The sequence below is a fragment of the Ambystoma mexicanum genome, chromosome 7p (genome assembly GCF_040938575.1).
Source record: "Ambystoma mexicanum isolate Mex_15411 chromosome 7p, UKY_AmexF1_1, whole genome shotgun sequence".
NCBI lineage: Eukaryota > Metazoa > Chordata > Amphibia > Caudata > Ambystomatidae > Ambystoma > Ambystoma mexicanum.
The window spans coordinates 107,611,137-107,629,468 of record NC_090939.1 but is presented as its reverse complement, the minus strand read 5'-3'; the positions used below and the strand labels follow the sequence as shown (position 1 = coordinate 107,629,468).

The window sequence follows — 18,332 nt, the reverse complement described above, 5'->3', positions numbered from 1 at the left end:
GAGAAGTGCATGGAAGGGGGAACAAAAGGAGAGTGCGGAGCGAGAAGGAAAAAACAAAAATAATAATAAAATAATTAATAAAAAGGCAACAAACAATGGGAGTGCAGCCAGCAAGTGGCAAGTGCTGGGTTTATGGCAGCAGGCCATGTAGGTCTGAAAGTACAGGAAGAAAAGGGAAGGGCTGTATGGGTACAGATACAGACCCCAGTGCAGGGGGTGGCCCGGAGGCAGGGTGTGAGGGTGGCAAGATGAGCAGGTACCTGGACCCAGAGGACAGAGGGTGGCCAGGTGCATGGTGCTGAGGGAGAGTAGAATCAACAGGGGAGAGGGGAGGAGAAGGCAGAAGCAAAGAGGAAGGTTTTGAGGTGCTTCCGGAACCGGAGATGGTTCTCCTCAAGTTTTAGAGTGGCAGGGAAGCTGTTCCAGAGCGAGGCCCCAGCCGAAGACAGAGATCTACCCCCAGCTTCTTTGAGAAACGACTGACCCTGAGGGAGTTAGAGGTAGAGGAGCGGAGTGCTCGAGATGGGAGGTATTTGCGGAGGGATAGCTGAAGGTATGTTGGACCCAGGCCCCAGAAAGCCTTGTGGAAAATGCAGAGAGTTTTGAATTTAATCCTTGCATCCACTGGGAGCCAATCGAGAGATTTCAGAGCTGGAGAGATACGATTCCAGGGCTTGAGGCCAAGGACAAGTCTTGCAGTCCTTTTCTGGATAAGTTGTAAAGGGCGGAGAGTAGAGGCAGGTAGGTTAAGAAAGAAGCTGTTGCAATAGTCCGACTTAGAGAGAACCAGAGCTTGGGAGACAGTGAGCTTCTGGGGGAATGAGAGGAAAGGAAGAATACCTCTTTGAAGGTGCAGTAGGAGATTTGACTTTTTCGATACATCAGCGATGTGGGCGGAGAAGGAGAGTGTGGAATCAAAGGTGACACCAAGGTTCTCGGCTTCGCAGGTGGGGATAGGAGGAGGGCCAAGGGAGGCCGGCCAGAGAGTGAGGGGAAAGGAAGGTGATGGTGTGCCAATGAGGAGGATCTCTGTCTTGCTGGCATTAAGACAAAGATCGTTGGCGTGGGAACTACGTAAGCAACAATACAATGATCACGTCACAGGCACAGTCATGCTGGTGTGTGACGTCTTCACATTCTCAAGACACCATTCGGCAACCCCGACAGAAGAGAAAACCTGAATGCGGAGGTCCTCCTATGCTTCTTAAACAAAGTAAGTGACCCATATTCTGAATCGATCCCTGTAAACTCTCTTCTGTCGTACTCCCTGACCTAACTTGAGCGCTTGTCTGTCCCTGATCAGGCGCTCCCGTGCACTGGCCCCTCTTTTGCCTGGCTCTTGACTCTTCATATGGATTACCGGGGGCTTTTGGCCTTGGCACCCATTCCACTGTCATGTGTACCAGACCCTTTTTCCCCTGCTTCTGACTTTGTTCTGGACTCGCAGGTACTGCATAATTTTGCCTGGACTATTTGATTATTGGATATGTAACTTGTTTTCCCTTAGATTGCGCCCTAGTGCCACCCGGGTATAGGTCCCACTGACTTTACCAATACTAACCCTGCACCTGTTCCCCTTATTGGTGGACGGCTTCTTCTGATCTATGGACCTTGTCATGTCAGGCTTCTCGGAGTGGTCTTCATAGGTTTCAGTCAATCTTCATTCTACACAGATGTAGGTTATGGCTCAAAAGAAGCATCCTTGCTTGTAGATCAGATAATTTTCAGATACTTGTCCACAAACAAAACCAGGTGGTGTCCATTCCGCCTTTCAATCATTCCCAGTGTGTATTCCTCTTGCCAGGAACGTCAGCTTCGGGAGGAAAGACACCCTCAACTGAGGAGACCATCAAAGGGTTTTACCATCTGAGGTAACAACGAAACCTGGAGTCACAACAGATTAAGAAGCCCTACAAATACATTCTTACACACTTATACCATCAGAGTCTTTATCGACATTAGTCCTGGCTATCACAGTGGGCTCTGAAAAAGACATTTTCACTTAATACTGTTCATTTCCTGTTGCCTAGGTTTTTAAACAGTGTTCTATCATTGGACACCCCAACTACCACCGAACTGGCAAGACTTTAGTGAAATGTACAACATCTCACTTAGAGGTGGCCTGAAAATGCATGTCAGAGGTAGGGAACCCAGGTGGTGATGCTGTTTTATTTCATGTAACCTTTTGTAAAGTGTGCAACCTTTTGTAGAGTCCAAGCCTCTTCCAACCATAGGGTCAGAGACATGGGGGTAGGAAAAGGAGAGAGATAGCAAAAGGTGGTTATTCGCAGTGTAAAGAACCAAGTGTTAGGTCCCTCTGCACAGATAGTCTTACAAATGGTTACATCGGAGAAGGTTTGACCACCAATAGGTGCCGGTTACAGTCATTACAATCTTGATTCAACAATCACAACTTGGTCGGTCTCACAACCACTTTGTGGTAAGGTTCATCCCTGTTATCCAAAGTTAGATTATTACAGTTTCTGTAGACCCCTAAGCCCCAATGTGGATTTCCTCTGGCTCGCGTGGGTAGACAGCAGGTGACGGCTTGCTGATCTCCCATTGCTCCCTGTTAGATGTCTACATGGGCCGGTGTTCCAATAGGTGGGAACAATATTCTGGATCATTATGGACAGTGGAAAGCAACTCAAAGGGGATGTTTTCAGCAAAGGAGTAATTGAATGCCACGCTTTCGTTGAGAAGATCCTTTGTGCTGCTTTGCTCATCAGGAGCTGTAGTTGGTTATTTAGAGGTTTCCCGAGGTCGATGTACAGAGAGTTGCAGTACTCTAAATGGGTGAGTAGTACTTCTGTAGAACAAATTGAAAATGCTCCTTACCCTGGGAGCTTCACAGAGACTGTTCCCAAATTTCAACCACCTGCATGGTCTTTGCCAGAGTGTAGTTTCATGGGGAGGGGCAGACACAGGATTCCGGACCACATTGGGTTAGAGGCCACATGTGCCAGAAGGGTTCTGCACCCAATTGGTCTCAGTTTCTGTTGGATAGAGACAATTCAACCACACTGTGTATAGAATAAACATGGCATTATATTTGTTTATTTAGGCCACTGACACACCACAACAAAAAGTCTGGCAATTGATAGGCTTTCTGAGGATTACTTAGTACATAGTCAGCCGAGTCAATATTGTCCGATTGTGGAGAAATGTGGCCTGCAATCATTGCAAGCCTTCAGACATTGTGGGGTAGATGGCTAGAAAGGGGGCTCAAGTGGTCAATTGCTGCACCCACATCTCATCTTCTCATATAATCTACTGTTGGCCATGGCATGAGAATATAGCCAATGGGCCCCTTGTCCATCACTGATGGGCACATAGTCTGGTACAGTCATGCAAACGTTGCCGGAACAGGCTTTGAGGAGAGAGGGGACACAGAATGAGGATGAATCTTCTTGGAGGGGTTCTTCAGGTTGAGGCGTGGCCTGTGGTGATTTGTGGACCCATGCTCCCACATCTGCACCCTGCATTTCTGCAGACGCTCCCGCTGAGAACTCTTTTTTCTCACTGTCACCCTAAGATGGGGCCACACAAGCAAAAGTGTCCTCCTCTGGGATACCGAGTGGCACAGCATCTGAGGAGATTGTGCAGGTGCCTACAACCTCATATGGGGATGCTCACCACTCCTGTCACTACAATCACCACTGCAAATCCCTTCAATGAAACCCCTGTGTTACAACTTGCTTTTGAACCTCTTAGGCACACATTGCAATCCCAAACCTCCTGATAGTCTCTCAATCACAACCCCAATCTCTCAATCATACTTAACCCTAATCACACGCACACACTCAACCACAACCTCCCTCAGACACAAACCCTCTTTCATTTGGTCATGTCTACTGGGGTGTTAGTGTATGCTCAGTGAAGATAGCACCACATCAGATTTCAATTGTATATCTCTTCACTTTTCTCTCCCTGCCTCCTGCTGTGAAACAACATTGTCCCCCTTCCTTTGCATGCTTGTTATAATTTCTGTCCCTTATACGCCGTATCACGCAGTCTGACGCTGCGCACCCGCTGACCAAACACCATTGGTACCCCCACCCTTCCAACCGTATTGTATCCTTTCTTCTTCCTGTGTATATTTCTGGTCACAGTCTAGAGCACTCCCATAACATGACCGTGACACGCTTACTCCACCTGGTTGCTATTCAGCAAGGAGGTGTGTATTCTCCATGGATAGCGTGCTGGTCCACCGTTCCTCTTAATCATCATCTCCTTTGTGCTGCTACATGTCAGACAACTGTTTAGACATCGTTCAGTGCCTCGAGCAAGGCGCAGAAGGCATTGATGGTAATGGCAACCCATTGCCTGCGGCCTTCATGCTCCACCACGGTGGTGCATCTACCAGGTAAACTGAATATTTCGTCCTCAATTTCCTCCATGACGGAGAGGAAGAAAAAAGGTGTTGCTGTTCCTTCTCATCGTCATTTTCTACCTTGTCTACATTTCCTCCTTCAAATGACGCTGATGTTCTACTGGTACAAGTGTGGCCTCTGGGTCACACATTTTACAGGCATCCACACTTTTTTCATGCATCTTCTGACAATGGGTATGTTTTTCGCACATCCTGTGACATGGCACAGTATATCCACATATGTACAGTCAGAGGCATTGCTGGGGAGGAGGGTGAGGGGGCTATAGGCCTGGGTCTTTTGGTTGTAGTCCCGGATATAAGCTCAACCAAAAGGCTACCTAGCTCCCAGTCCCAAAAATCCTGACATTAGTGTAGCCCCAGATCTTTTCCAGAGCTAGCAACACCCCTGTGTACAGTCGATGTATTCTTCTTTGCACAAAGGGTCTGTAGTGTGACAACATCCCAAGTGTCAGGCGGGGGTATAGGACTGGCGAGATCTTGGGGACCAGGTGCCACCAGCAGCTCCGTAATGTAGGCCCCAGCGTGGCTACTTGGAAGATCCCTCATTCTCTTTGATTCATCACCAGCAGTGAATCTAATACCCTCTGAATATAATAATTCCTTGACATTTGCGCCTGAGAGTAGGGAGATACCTCCACAGTGAGAATATTGACTTCCGATGTAGCAAGGCTAATCCTCATCATGCCACCACCTGGGGTCAGTTCAGCAATGACTCTGTCATTGACTTCAAAATATCCTTTGCTGGATTGGGATGCTGGAGTCATAGAAGAGCCAAGGTTATACTTTAAGTTACTGGACACCAGGGAATATAGACTAGGAGGTGTTTTCAACTGTGCAGCAAATTAATGTGAGCATCCCCACTCGGGAGGATAGCTCAGGGCCAACGGTCTTGCCTTGGAAGCAAGACGATGCAGAGCAACAAAGTTCGATCCCCGGGTCTTAGAAACCTCTGGGTATTAAGCGCATTATAAATAACCTATCATATCAACAAAGATAGACTGCTCTGGCTTTTCTGGGCTGCAGACTAACTCCCACAGTGCTCCAAAAGCAAACATAGAAACATGTTGTCCACCCACAGATACACGTTTGGGCATGGGGGAGGAGGGATGGGAGGGAACAGGGGTCCCAGGGGTATCCCCTGCATTAGGGAACTGGAGGGTATTGGGCACCACAAAAGGGAAAATGATTCCCTGCATCCTTGACATTGGACCCGGGCAACTGGGTCTCAATGAAATCGGCCGCCTTCGGAGAATCAACATACAACCCAGAAATCCGCAAGCAGCACATGCACAGCTGCTCATGGAGCTCTGTGTGGATTAGAGACTCATTTGCTTAACAGCTTCGAACCAAACACTGTGAGATCAATGGTGAACAACACTGAATGCAGTCCTGGGCCAGCTGGATTCAAGAAGGTGCCTGGACTGATAAAGCCCATGAAAGCTTCTGATCATTCATCACTTAAGCAACCCTATAAAAGGGGACTGGAAAATGAAAGGAGTGTGAGAGCCAGGAGATGGAGGTGAGGAGGAGGTGAAGGAGAGCAGTTTGGGTGGGAGGATGAGACCATCAAGAGGGAAAGGAGGACAGGTTGTGAAAGAGGAGGAGAGGGGCAGTTTGGGGGGGATCTTACCATCAGGGGAGAGGAGAAGATGAGGTGACACAGGAAGAGTAGAGGAGCAGTCTGGTAGAGTGTAAGATTCCATCACTAGTGAGGTGTAGTTTAGAAGGGTGGAGGAGATGACCAAGAGAGAGAGAGAGGAGGAGAGAATGTACCAGAAGGAGGGAGGTGCAGTTGGAGGGGGAACTACCGCTCAAGGATGGTGTAGTATAGGCGATAGAAGGGGAGGAGAACAACTTCAAGAAGGAGCAGGAGAGATCATTAATAATGAGCAGAGGAGGCAGAGCACGGGGTCAGAGCATGAGGAGGAAAAGACAAGAAAGGTTGTGAGTAGAGGAAGCACCATCCCAGGGCAGAAGATGATCAGAGAGGACAACAAGGCAAAAGAGGGCTGGTTCAAGCTCAAGACGCTAAGAAGACTCCTGGTTTAGAGAAGCTATTATATACAAGGATGTCTCTTGCAGCCTATCAGGCGGTTAAACCAATGAACTCTAGGGCCCCAAGGACGTGGTTGACTTTTTGTGTTCCGCCATGACGATGGTGCCTAAGGGATAGAGGAAAGGACTGCGAACCACACGTCTGCAGATGAGTTTACTTTGCTCTGGTATCTTGAATTCTCATTTGGTCACCTCCATGTAATCCTAGTCCATTAGTTGCCTATTGTTACAATAAGGAGCACTGAACTTTACATTCTGGCATTGAGTCCTGCATTGGTCTGCCTGCCATGACAACAGGGAAATCAGGTGTGTGATAACCCTGCCCACATGTGTATCCCTGGTTATTTAGCTTGCATAGTCCCTTGAGAATTATCTAAGTATGTGGCACTTCCTGTTAACAATTCAAAGAGGCTTATGCTATTATGCTTTCACAAGTCCTCACCCTGCTCATTGCCCTCTACTTTATAAATACCTAGTGCTGGAACTGGGGTTCGGCGGTGCCTTAATTCTCATGACATGTTCCAACTTTCCCATAGGGTGTACAAGGACTCACAATCAAGTATATTCAGTGCAATGACTCAGGCACTTCTATGTACATATGTACTCCAGTCAATCAATAACTATTTAACCCACAAAAAAATCCTACACTCCTAACTATACATAAAGTCAGTTCAATCTCAATAAAGGAGTCTCCGTTATGAAATCGCATTAGATATGGCAAGACCTTCGTGCAAGATCCATGCATTGAGATTAACGCTTATCTTAGATCTTTGTGGCCGAGATTTGGATCACCTGCTTACTCAGACACATGCATCTTTCTTTGGTCTAGGCCTTCCTACCTCGGGTTGAGGTGCACCTCCCCTTATGGAGAACGTTGAGCCGTTTATGGCAGCCTCTCTGGTAGATCTCACTAACAAGTTATAGAAGGCAAAGTCAGCCATACTCTGACCTCATTCTGGTCAGAGGAACTGGGCTTAAGAAAGGAGTAGGATCCCATTGCATTCAGTTTCTCTAGAAGAAAAGACACTTTTATCATGCAGACACACTCAGTTACGCGGTAGACCGATAGTTGGTCGGCTTGAGAAAGTATGTTGTATTTATAAAAGCAAGGATGTCATTTCGAACAGAAATAGAAATGACGTGCATAGTACATATTACGGAAGGCTTACGAAATCCCTGAGTCAGTTTAGTTGGTAGAATGGAAGGTGGCATAGGGGTAATATAGAGGAATAGTAGTCCAATTTAGAGAGCACCAGAGTGAAGATCAGGGTTTTCGTTCAGTGGTCAGTGAGGTGTGGGCAGATTTTGATTATGTTGATGAGGTTGCGTCTTGCTGTGGTGTCAGTGGCCATGATAATTTGGAAGAATTTTAGGCGGCTTACAAATAGAATTCCATGGTTGTAACAGGTCTATGAAAGGGTGAGAAGGTCAGGATGAAAGGAGGTGGGAGAAGCGAGAGTGGGATTTGCATTGAAGGCTGGAAGAAAGATGACCTCTCTTTTAAGAGTTAGGAATGAGACAACGTCGGCTATCCAGTGGTCAATGGAAGTGAGGTAGTTGGTTTTGCATTCTCAGGAGGATAGCTCAGCGGCAACGTGCTCGCCTTGGAAGCAAGACGGCACGGAGCAACACAGGTTCGTCCCCGGGCCCGCACTTAGAAACCTCTGGATAATAAGCGCGTCATAAATAACCTATCATATCATATCATTCAAATGTGAGAGACTAAGGAAAAGATGATCTGGGCGTCATAATGGAAAGGTGATAGTGGAAGCCAAGCAGAGAAATGAGTTTACTAATTAGGGTGAAGAGGAGTGGACCCAGGAAGGATCCTTGGGAGAGGTATGGAGGAGAAGGTGTTTCAGTTCCAAGAGATGGAGAAGGAGCGGTCACCCAATCGAGTGTGATATCCTTGAAGCCAAGGAAGCAAAAGGTTTGAGGGCAAGGGGGATAACCCAGTGTCCACAGTGTCAAAGGCTGCAGTGAGATCAAGTAGAATGAGGATGGAAGAAACGTGAGAGTGGTGCGCTGTGGTTAGGAAGTTGGATCCATGGGGGAGAGCAGTATCTGACGGTTTGAGCATTAATATGGATTGGAGGGGGCCACATAGGGTGAGCCCCTCAAGGAAATACAACTCATTCGAGGATTTTGGAGAAATGGGGAAGGAGGAGAGACGTAAGGGATTGTTTGGATGGGCTGTGACTTTTGGTATGGGCACGTCTGTGACTATTGTGTTGCACGCTCAGAAAATACCAGTTGAGACAGAGAGAGAATGAGAAACGGGGCGAGAGAGAGGAAGACCGAGAGAGAGAGAGAAAGAGAGAGAGAGAAAGAGAGAGAGAGAAAGAGAGAGATTTAGGGGTGTACAAATATTTACAGGAGCACAGGATTGGTTGGTTGAGCACAAGATGTGTAAGAGTTCAGTGGGGCCGTTGGGAGAGAACTGGGATAGTAAGAAAATGGAAGGGGAGACAAGAGGTGGAGAAGAGGAGGGAGAGGATGCGAGAAATAGATTGTACAGGGTGTTGCATACCTAGGGGGTTTTAGAGGCGGAGTAGGAGGCAAAGTCATTGACAAAAGAGAAGAATGAATTAGAGTTGCTCCTGGAGGCGGAGCGGAGTGAAAACATAGCATGCAGGATCATTGAAAGATTGCAAGGGTGCAAGAGGATATAAGATCTGTGTAGTAAGAGGAGTTAATAGCATCGAACGGTAGTAGGGTAGGAAGGGAGTCTTTGTAAGCCAAGGGAAGAGAGCAATCTTTGCACCAGCAGTGTACGAAGAACTATATGGTTGGGAAGAGAGCAATCTTTGCACCAGCAGTGTACGAAGAACTATATGGTTGTTCTTAGTTGTTGGATGGCAGGGAACAGCTCTAGTCGAAGCTGTGGGTGAGAAGGGGTGAACGAGCAAGCAGGATAGTGGTTGTCAAAGGGATTAGCCTGTGCTTTGTTGAGCTCAACAAAGGCGAGTTCCATAGAGCGGGCAAGTGGAGAAGAGAGATTGGAAGGAGATATTGACTTGGTCTAGGCAGGGAAACATGGAATCAGGCTTGCATTTCTGTTTAGCGATCGATGGGAGCAGAGGTGAAGGGGGGTCAGAAATTGTAATGTGCATGACAGAGTGGTCAGAGAGGGAGGGGCCAATAGAGAGAACATGGGAAACAAGATTGGAGGATAGGAATGGAAGAGGCATGGGTATGAATATGGTGGTTTGTGGGTATAACTCAGAAAGGGTCCTTCTTGTAGCATGGTTTGTGGACACCTCTGTGCAGGCTGTTCATAGTCCCTTACCTCCGTTTCAGAGAACATACAGCAAATCCATACTGTCCCACTCTTTCCTGCCTTCTCTCGTACACTCTTCATGCTCCAGGCAGTAGCAGAGGCAGCTTTTGATGGCAGGGGGCGGGGGCAAATAATAAGGCACCAGCAGGAGGCTGGGGGCGGACTGGGCACCAGAGCAGAGTGCGGGGGGCCGGCTGGGATTCTGGGAAGGGATCCCTCCAAACCCTTCCTAGGACAGATCTGGCTGCTCTGCATGGATAACACACCTCCTGATCTGTCAGAATGGGGGCCACGGAAACACAATTAACCCTCTACTATGAAGATCCCTTCCTGTCTACATACCATTCTCACTTCAGGCAGAAATCCTAATCAACCTTTGAGTAACTCGCAAAGGGTATTTTGAGGGAAAACATATCAATTAGCCTTCGTGCAATGTTGGTTGATACACATTTTGTCCTCAAGACTTTTGTGTTCTCGCCCTACGCATTGAGATATGGAGTCACCTATGGATATCTTTGCACAATTGCACATCTCAGCAAGATGCACATTTGTTTGTGAATTGTGCCCTTCGTATTTATTCTAAACGTGATGATATACCATGAACACTGCCACCCCCTTGCATGCTTTTGAAGACCTGTTGATATGATAGTTTGTGTGCCTAGGTGAAAATAGAAATCACAACATGAGTTGATCTATTGATGTTATTTTGGAATGGGGTGCAAAGAGACGCAAAAGAGTTATTGGGGGAAAAATCATTAATTGCACATTCCTGTGTATCCCTACAAGAAATCAACAACTCCTTGTTTGACTTGTTGTTTCCTCTTCTTCTTCTCCTTTGCAGGTGTGTTCCTGATTTGTTGGCTACCCTTCTTCTTGATCCATATCCTCAACTCGCACTGCACATCCTGCCACGTGCCCGCAGAGCTCTACAGTGCCACCACGTGGCTTGGGTATGTGAATAGCGCCCTGAACCCCGTTATCTACACCACCTTCAACACGGAGTTCCGGAAAGCCTTCCTCAAGATTCTGAACTGCTGACAGTGACCGCGGGCATGGAGAGCCCAGAAGTAATGGCGTAGGAAGGCAACAGGGAGGGTAAGGCGAGAGAACAGCAAACAGATCAGACACTAAGTTGGCCACCAAAATGGATACAATCAACTGAGCACCATATTTCTGGATGCTGGACTGTGGTACAGAACTTCAGTACGAATGAGCTTCACAGTCAGGAATTGACCACAAGAACCTGGGTCTGCATACTGTATCCGATCTTCTAGAAACACAATAGCAAATTAAAGCAGGAGCACTTTGCCATTGGCTTCTAGGTTGAGGGATGAGACGGATCATTGGCACTGGAGATTGGAAGCAGCCCACGTCTCTCTTTCCGAAGATGATCTTATTAAATTTGCTTTAATAAAATAGCCTGGCAGTTAAGGGGTTAAATCATATGTGCAAAGCTCAGATGATGGCTGTAGGTCACCAGCAAAGAGGATGCTTATACAGTAAAATATTTATTTTCACAGCAGGATCACGAGAAGAACGTAGAGAATGAAGAGAAAAGTTAATAGTGGGTAAGCAAAATGGCAAACAAACTGCACCAAAAACCTTCTCAGGGTAAATGTAATGGCATCAAGATGAACATGAGGTATAACAATGTGACGTTTCACCAATGTGTTGGAACCAGGATTATTTAAGAAAGAATCCAGGGGAAAAAAGGTCTTTGGGACCTAAGGGTTCAAGACTGGACACGATGAGGAAAGAGGGAGCTGGTCCTTCAAAGTCAGACTGATAAATGTATTAATTAATGTACACCTTAAGTTGTGAGGGTTAAAGCAATTCCATACATCAAACCGTCATGCAACGTGCATGGATCCTTCTTAGTACTGGGATAGCCTGTGTGAGCAAATGCCAGAAGAATGGTCCATCGGCAGGGAATGCTTGACTGCCCACCTCTGAGTAGTGGTGGTGAAAAGTAGACAGACCGGTGCTCCAGACCTTTGATGCCTCCATGAACATTGGCAGCACCTCTCATGTAAGGATAAGATACTGGTGTTTACAAAGAAACCGACTGGCAGAAAAGACTGGATCAGTTAGAAGTGATCTGGTTCCGATGTCGTCATGCATGTCATCCTTGAAAGATAATGGAGCAGATACAACCTGCAACTGTGAAGCAAGGTTTGCAAGCTGTAAAGATTTGCATTGTGATGGCCGGTTATTACATAGCTGCTAATGGGCTAATCCTGGGATATTCTTAATCAGCTGGAGTGTTTGTACCCCAGGCTGACACTCTAAACATATCACATAGACATATATTCCAATAAAGGGGGTGTCTCACAAAAAGACCACCAAGCCAATTAAAATTAAATGGTGGGTATATGCAAACCCGTATGATATGATATGACATGATATATGATATGGCATTTATAACGCGCCCAAACACAAGTGTTTCAAGGCACGAACCCGTACCAGGGGATGATGTGGTCACCCTACAATGGAGCTCCACTTGAATTTGTAAAGGCATAAGACGAATGCATTGGGTGATGGAGAACAAAAGGAGGCCAAAAAGGGGAGATCCTCACTGCAAGGTGGCAGATCATACATGCTTGCGTGTGATTATTATGAGAGCCTAGAATGCATGCCTGTGATGGCCAATGCTCAATACGGAGGATGAGTGCTGTCATTATGCAGGCGTGTAGCCACAGGCCTTCCTCTAGGAGAGTTCTAATAAAGGCCACAAACAAGTGCAGCTCAGCACGAATGTCATTGAGAAACGACGTCTGTGCCTGAACAAAGATGGCCGACAAGCGATGACTGGCAGCGGAGCATAGTCTGACTTGGCAAAAACACATAATGATCCAGTGCGTTGGTGTGCGTTGGACTAAAGCTGGACATCATCCAACCACATTCACCATTCTTTGGTCTGACTAGAGCTCAAGCTGGCGATGACGGATGTCCACTAAAGCACCGTGGACACATCGCAGAGTGTCACAGTATGACATCACAGACTAAGGCACTACTGCAGTGTGTCTCACATTGAGATGAGGGGTATTGCTCTGCCTGGGATACCCCCTGAACTACGGGCTTTCAACCCCAGTCCTTTACGAGGCAGGAGAAATCCTTGGAGTGCCTCTGAACTTTTTCCGCCACATGAGTGCGTAAGCTGTGACAATATGCATGCTCCCGGTAAATACACAGTAAATGTTCTGCTTCAGCTGCACCCGGGCCACTGGCTGACACTATCAAAGCTTTGTTTTAAATGTTGTGCATTTAATAAACAAACCCTCGGAGCACCCGGAACGCACCGGAGTCTCTCAATACACACTTGCTGAAATGTCAACATTCACACAGGGGATTCCGCGGCCTGCTGCTGGGCAATAAACGCAACATCAGCTGTCAGACTCTGTTTAATGGTTTCTGCTTGACATGCTCTCAGCTTGAACTACACTGTTTTCCTTTTCTGCTTGGTCAAACAGTCAAAACATGCCGAGTTCAGTGTGGGGACAAGACTTGCAACTGATGTTAAAGCAGCACAGAAAAAGAGGGCAGAGGGGGTGCTGCTTTCTTAATTCTGGAATCTCTTCATCCCTCTGCTCTGCTTAGGCTGTATTATGTTTCAGGGTAGAAGGGTTGTTCCACACAGGGTCTTGAGGGCCAGAATCCTGGTGGATTTTCAGGATATCCGTTATTAATATTCGTGAGGAAAAATGTGCATACCTTTAGAATCATTGTATGCAAATGTATCTGTTGAATATTAATCAGAGGCATCCTGAAAACCCGGCACGGAACCGGCCCTCCAGTCCTGGAGTCGGGTAACCCTGTTAATTTTTGCAATAACATGTTCTTCACACCACCATAGTATTTATGAATAGGTTTCTCCGAGGCCATACAGACAGTCCCAATCTCCCTGAAGACAGAGGAAACTCGCTGAACTGGATGTTCCTATTCTCACGACACGAGATGCCAGTCCTTGCCCAGGGCACTAGGACTGAGTGTGTTGACGTTCGCCTTACCTTGGTCAAATGGGCATGATCCCTGGTGGTCCACAGCCTCTGGCGCTGAGCCAGATCCTGCTACCTCCACCACTGCAGGATTCACACAAAGATACACCAGACGTTTGGGAAATGCTTTAAAGGGTATTATCAGCCTGCTGATTCCAGCTGTGCATAGAGATCAGCAATGGGCCATGGTCTTGTGATCCCTACCCTTGACTAACCGTAGGCTTAATAGGGTCCTCCCTTACTCGTGCACATTGCTTCAGTGTACTGTGTCTGGCAGAGTCAACCCGGCGCAAATGCATAATTCAGGCTTGACCCCGGCTTGTGGAGCAACACTAGTAGTCGATGGACACTAAAATTGTAGTGCCCCCATTGCCAAAGCAATTCTCTAAACCCTCCCCCTTCCTGTCTCTCACACAGGCCACAGGCAGGGGGTAGTGTAAGAACACTTCCCCCAACCCACTGCCTGTACAGAAGCAAGGAGAGGGAGAGGTTAGCCATGCACAGAACAGGAGACGCCTAGAAGAGTGTGTCTGGGGGTGCTGTTGACTGCCTCCATGCTAACCAAGGAGGGTGGGGAGGGGCATTGGCAGTGATGCAGCTGGAGGTAAGTGAAATATGTGTTGTGTGTGTAAGTGGATACGTTCAAGGGTGAGCAGGTGTGTGTGTGTGGGGGGGGTGCATGTATGAGCGTGTGTGTGTGTGAGAGAGATTAAATGTGTATGTTTCTGTGCAATGTGGAGGTGAAGAGGCCTGTGAGGCAGTGGAAACAGGATACTTTGAGCATGAATATGTGTTTTATTGGCCAACACTGACATTACATTAAAATGAGCAAGAAAACAGTTTACAAGGAAATTCTGGCATATACTGTGGGTACAGACATCATGACATTGCTTTGAAAAGTGACAATGCTGGCATGTATTTTGGGCAGAGGCATCATGAACATGTATTGTCCATTGCTCCTATGTATTGTTGGTGACCTGACATTACATGGAATGTTCATGTATTACCTTGCAAAATCCATTGTACATTGAATGACCTTTCCCCAATTATCCTGAATTGCATGCTTTAAAATGCGCCATTTCAACCCATTATTTAAACAAATGGTACTCCTGTTGCTTGGATCGGGCAAGCACGCTTGTTCACGCACATTCAGGGGAATTATTTGCACCCCTACAATTTCAAAATCTGTACCCCTCCACTCAATAATTCATACATATGTACTATTGTACCCTTGTATGCCCCCTCTCCTGCTCTTCACAGCCAATACCCTTGAAGCTAACTGCTCTACAGTCGAACCAGAGAGCCCTTTTCCTATCCATCCCTCTTGCGATCCCATCTTCTCAGACAAGTTTTTTTAAAATGATTATTTATTTATTGCATATAGCTAAAACAAAAGAAGCCTTTTGCATACAAATCATCACATCAGACCAAAACTGATCTGTGACGATGCTGCCTGGCCATGTACAAAAGTGCTCATAGCCCTTGATGCATGGTGGGATGTTTTTTCGATGGGTTTTGTACTGCAATTATTTTAATGAAAAAACCCATCAAATTTTTTAGGGGGGGTTAGAAAATGATATATATGGGGTGTAGCTATTCGGGAAAACATACGAAATTAAAGGGAATGGGGGAGACCCCCCCCCCCAAAATAAAAATTTGATGGGGGTTTTCGTTAAAAAAATCTGCGGTAAAAAACCCAGCGAAAAAACATCCCGCGATAAAATGAAATGGAACCGATGTAAAGATCAGATAACCTCTCGCATGCCGTCAAAATGTGCCTACAAGTTTCTATGTTTGACACACAAACGACACAGTCTTTTTTCTCGTGGTATTTTCTGTCAGGCGCCGGTATGGTCTAATACCGGCAGAATATTTAATCACAGAAACATAATAAAGCATCTTAATGTATACCAGCATGCCTTAATCAGGTAACTACATGGCTTATATTTAAATCTTTGTTTAACATATTCCTCATAGCGCCGCTTATTCTCTAATATACCAATAGATCCCACACGATCGATCCCCTTCAATGATTTTTGCTTAAGTTTATGTAGATAAAAACCAGGATCTGCTGCCTCTATCGGGAGCAGACCCATAATCTCCACATAGCTTTGTGCTGAATCAGCCAGTTCAAGATTTGCTTTATGACACATACAGTCATATACGTGTCCTTTGGACATAGAAAATATATCAGGAATATCCACTGTGACATTAGCTTGATTTATTTTCAGTAGTAATTTACTGCAGGTTCATTTCCTAGTAGTACGTAGAGAGGTGGTACCTAGTTCCATGTAGGTGAGCTCAGTAGAGACCTAAGTATTTTTCCTTCTAGTTTATCTAACCAGCCCAGGTGATTTTCAGGAACAGTTTCTATACATGATACAATTGCTTTGGTGTATACGTCCAAAGGTCCCTCTACTCACTCTCCACCAACCCTCTTAATAAATCTCCTCAACAGCAGCCATCGTCGCATAACTTTGGCTTTAACATAGGCATAGCATTGTGAGGATGTAGGAGTACTGTAGAATAGTAACCCAAGGTAGACATAGGTTTTCACCTGATCCAGCCAGCAATACTTAGTAGTATGTCGGCCTTTGCTCCGTATATTCATAACCTTGGTCTTTGCAAGATTAATCTTCAAGCGATTCTCGTCAGCAAACTGGACACGGTTGTCAATGGCTCTTTGAAGACCAAGAGGGGTGCGGTCAAGTAGAACCATGTCATCCCCTTTTTTACACAAACACTGGGCCGAGGAAGAGGTTGACTGAGAGTAACAACATTTACTTTCACACATCGTAGTGGACATGACCCACTAATCAGGTCAGGCAAAGTCAGGCACTTGACTCTAAGTGCATACAACAGATTCCAGTTAGCTCTCCTCAAATGAATAAAAGGCAGAACTAAAGACATACTCTGAGCAAGGCAGAACACAAGTACGAACAGAACTTCCGGGACGTAGACAAACCTACTCGAGCAGAGCAACGGACCAATGGGTGAGAGCAGCAAGTCGAAACCCCCAAAAGTTCCTTACCAGAGTTTGTTGCCTTTGACAGGCTGCAGAAAACACATGGAGAAGGCCAGATCCCACAAGTGAAGACTGCATCGTGTTTCAAGGATGCCAGCAACCCTGATGGGTGAACAGCAGAGTTGGGGGAGCGAGGCCAAGTATGTGGTACTAACCTTGACTCATGAATTTTATATCGCAAAAATAAGAACGAGACGCACACAGCCGGTGAGTGGGAAAGCGACCTGAGAGGCCGTTGTGTGTTAAAGTTTGAAGTAGCAACATTATATCGCAAGTGAAGGATGCAAGTGGGTGGATGACAAGCGAGGAAAGGCAGACCTGTGAATGAACTTTGAAGTAAAAGACATCTGCAAAATCGGTGATACTAAGTAACGGAGTGGACTTGTGAAAGGAAGTAGCCCACTCGAAAGTCTCTGTGAAAGGTACATTGTTTGAAGCGACAAAACATATATACAGCAAAAGTGAAATCAAGATGTTTCACTCGTAGCAAAGGGGAAAGTGAAAGTTGAACTGTAAACTGTGAGTCCAAGTGGTCCTGCAGTGGTCTGAAAAGTAGACCACGCACATTCGAAAGTCTTCGACATCCGAAAGTGGTCAGAGCATGACAGACGGAGGCCCGAAGTGAAATAAGCTTGGGGAAGGGAGCCCCCCTTGCAAGTTTGTGTTGAACTTTATCGTGAGAGGTCTGAGCCCCACAGAGAGGGACCTACAGAACCGTGTAGTGAAAGGTCTGAGCCCATTAGAGGGGGACCTTTGTGAACTTTTTGGTTGAAACATTATTTTGGAAATAGAGAAAAGAGACTTAACTGTGGAAGGCCAGACGGGTATAAATCCACATTCTGTAACTGTTTATTGTATTAGAAGCCCAGCCAAAGTGTGTCATCCTGCCTACAGGGACATCTTGTATTAGAAGCCCAGTCAGAGTGTGTCATCCTGCCTACAGGGACAGCCTTACTCCGTGAAGTCTAACGTGGGGAGGAGAGCTGGTTCGACCACACTTATTCATTTGAACACTGATTTTTCCTTTTGCATTCATTGCTTCTTTTTTACACTTTTTTTTTACAAGAGATAGGGCAGGCATTAGGGTTTGTTAGCATAGGCCCTTTTGATTTGACAGACTCCACTAGGAGTTGGTTATTTATTATTTGGTGGTTGAGACTACTCCCATCTTAGTTATAGAGTAAAATAGGAGTTTCCCCAACCAACCCCAACAACCATTTCAATAAAAGTTATACAAATTGTTCCCATTGTGTCAGTGTCATACTTTTGATATCATGCCTTCCCTACACTACCCAACCATGTACAGCGATTCACTGCTCTTGAGCTTGGTCAGCGGTTTAAACAATAACAGACAATACAAATATAATGCAACAAAGTAACAGGGTCAGGGGCGCTAGAGAGCCCGGCCAAGATGTCCATAGGTCCGTGAACCTCTCCAGCACGCGACACTATCCGGCAGGCTACCCGGTAAACCTCTGCTCCGAATCTGTGCACTGACGGCGGTGATCTGTGTAGAGGACTGGGCCCCCAAATCTGCAAATTCGGAGTGAAATGTTGCCATAATCACTGAGATCGTGCCGTGTC

At 46.3% G+C, this 18,332-nt stretch overlaps 1 protein-coding gene across 2 annotated transcripts in view; it reads left to right on the top strand.

The window, feature by feature from the left end:
* The window catches only part of DRD3 (dopamine receptor D3), a 1,457,150-nt gene extending 1,439,159 nt beyond the window's left edge, over nt 1-17,991 (top strand). For both annotated transcript variants that reach the window (XM_069635897.1, XM_069635898.1), the window contains one exon: nt 10,570-17,991. In XM_069635897.1, coding sequence (XP_069491998.1) covers nt 10,570-10,766 — 197 coding nt within the window. In that variant the 3' untranslated portion in view covers nt 10,767-17,991. The remainder of the gene's footprint in view (nt 1-10,569) is intronic.
* The last annotated feature ends 341 nt before the right edge of the window (nt 17,992-18,332 follow it).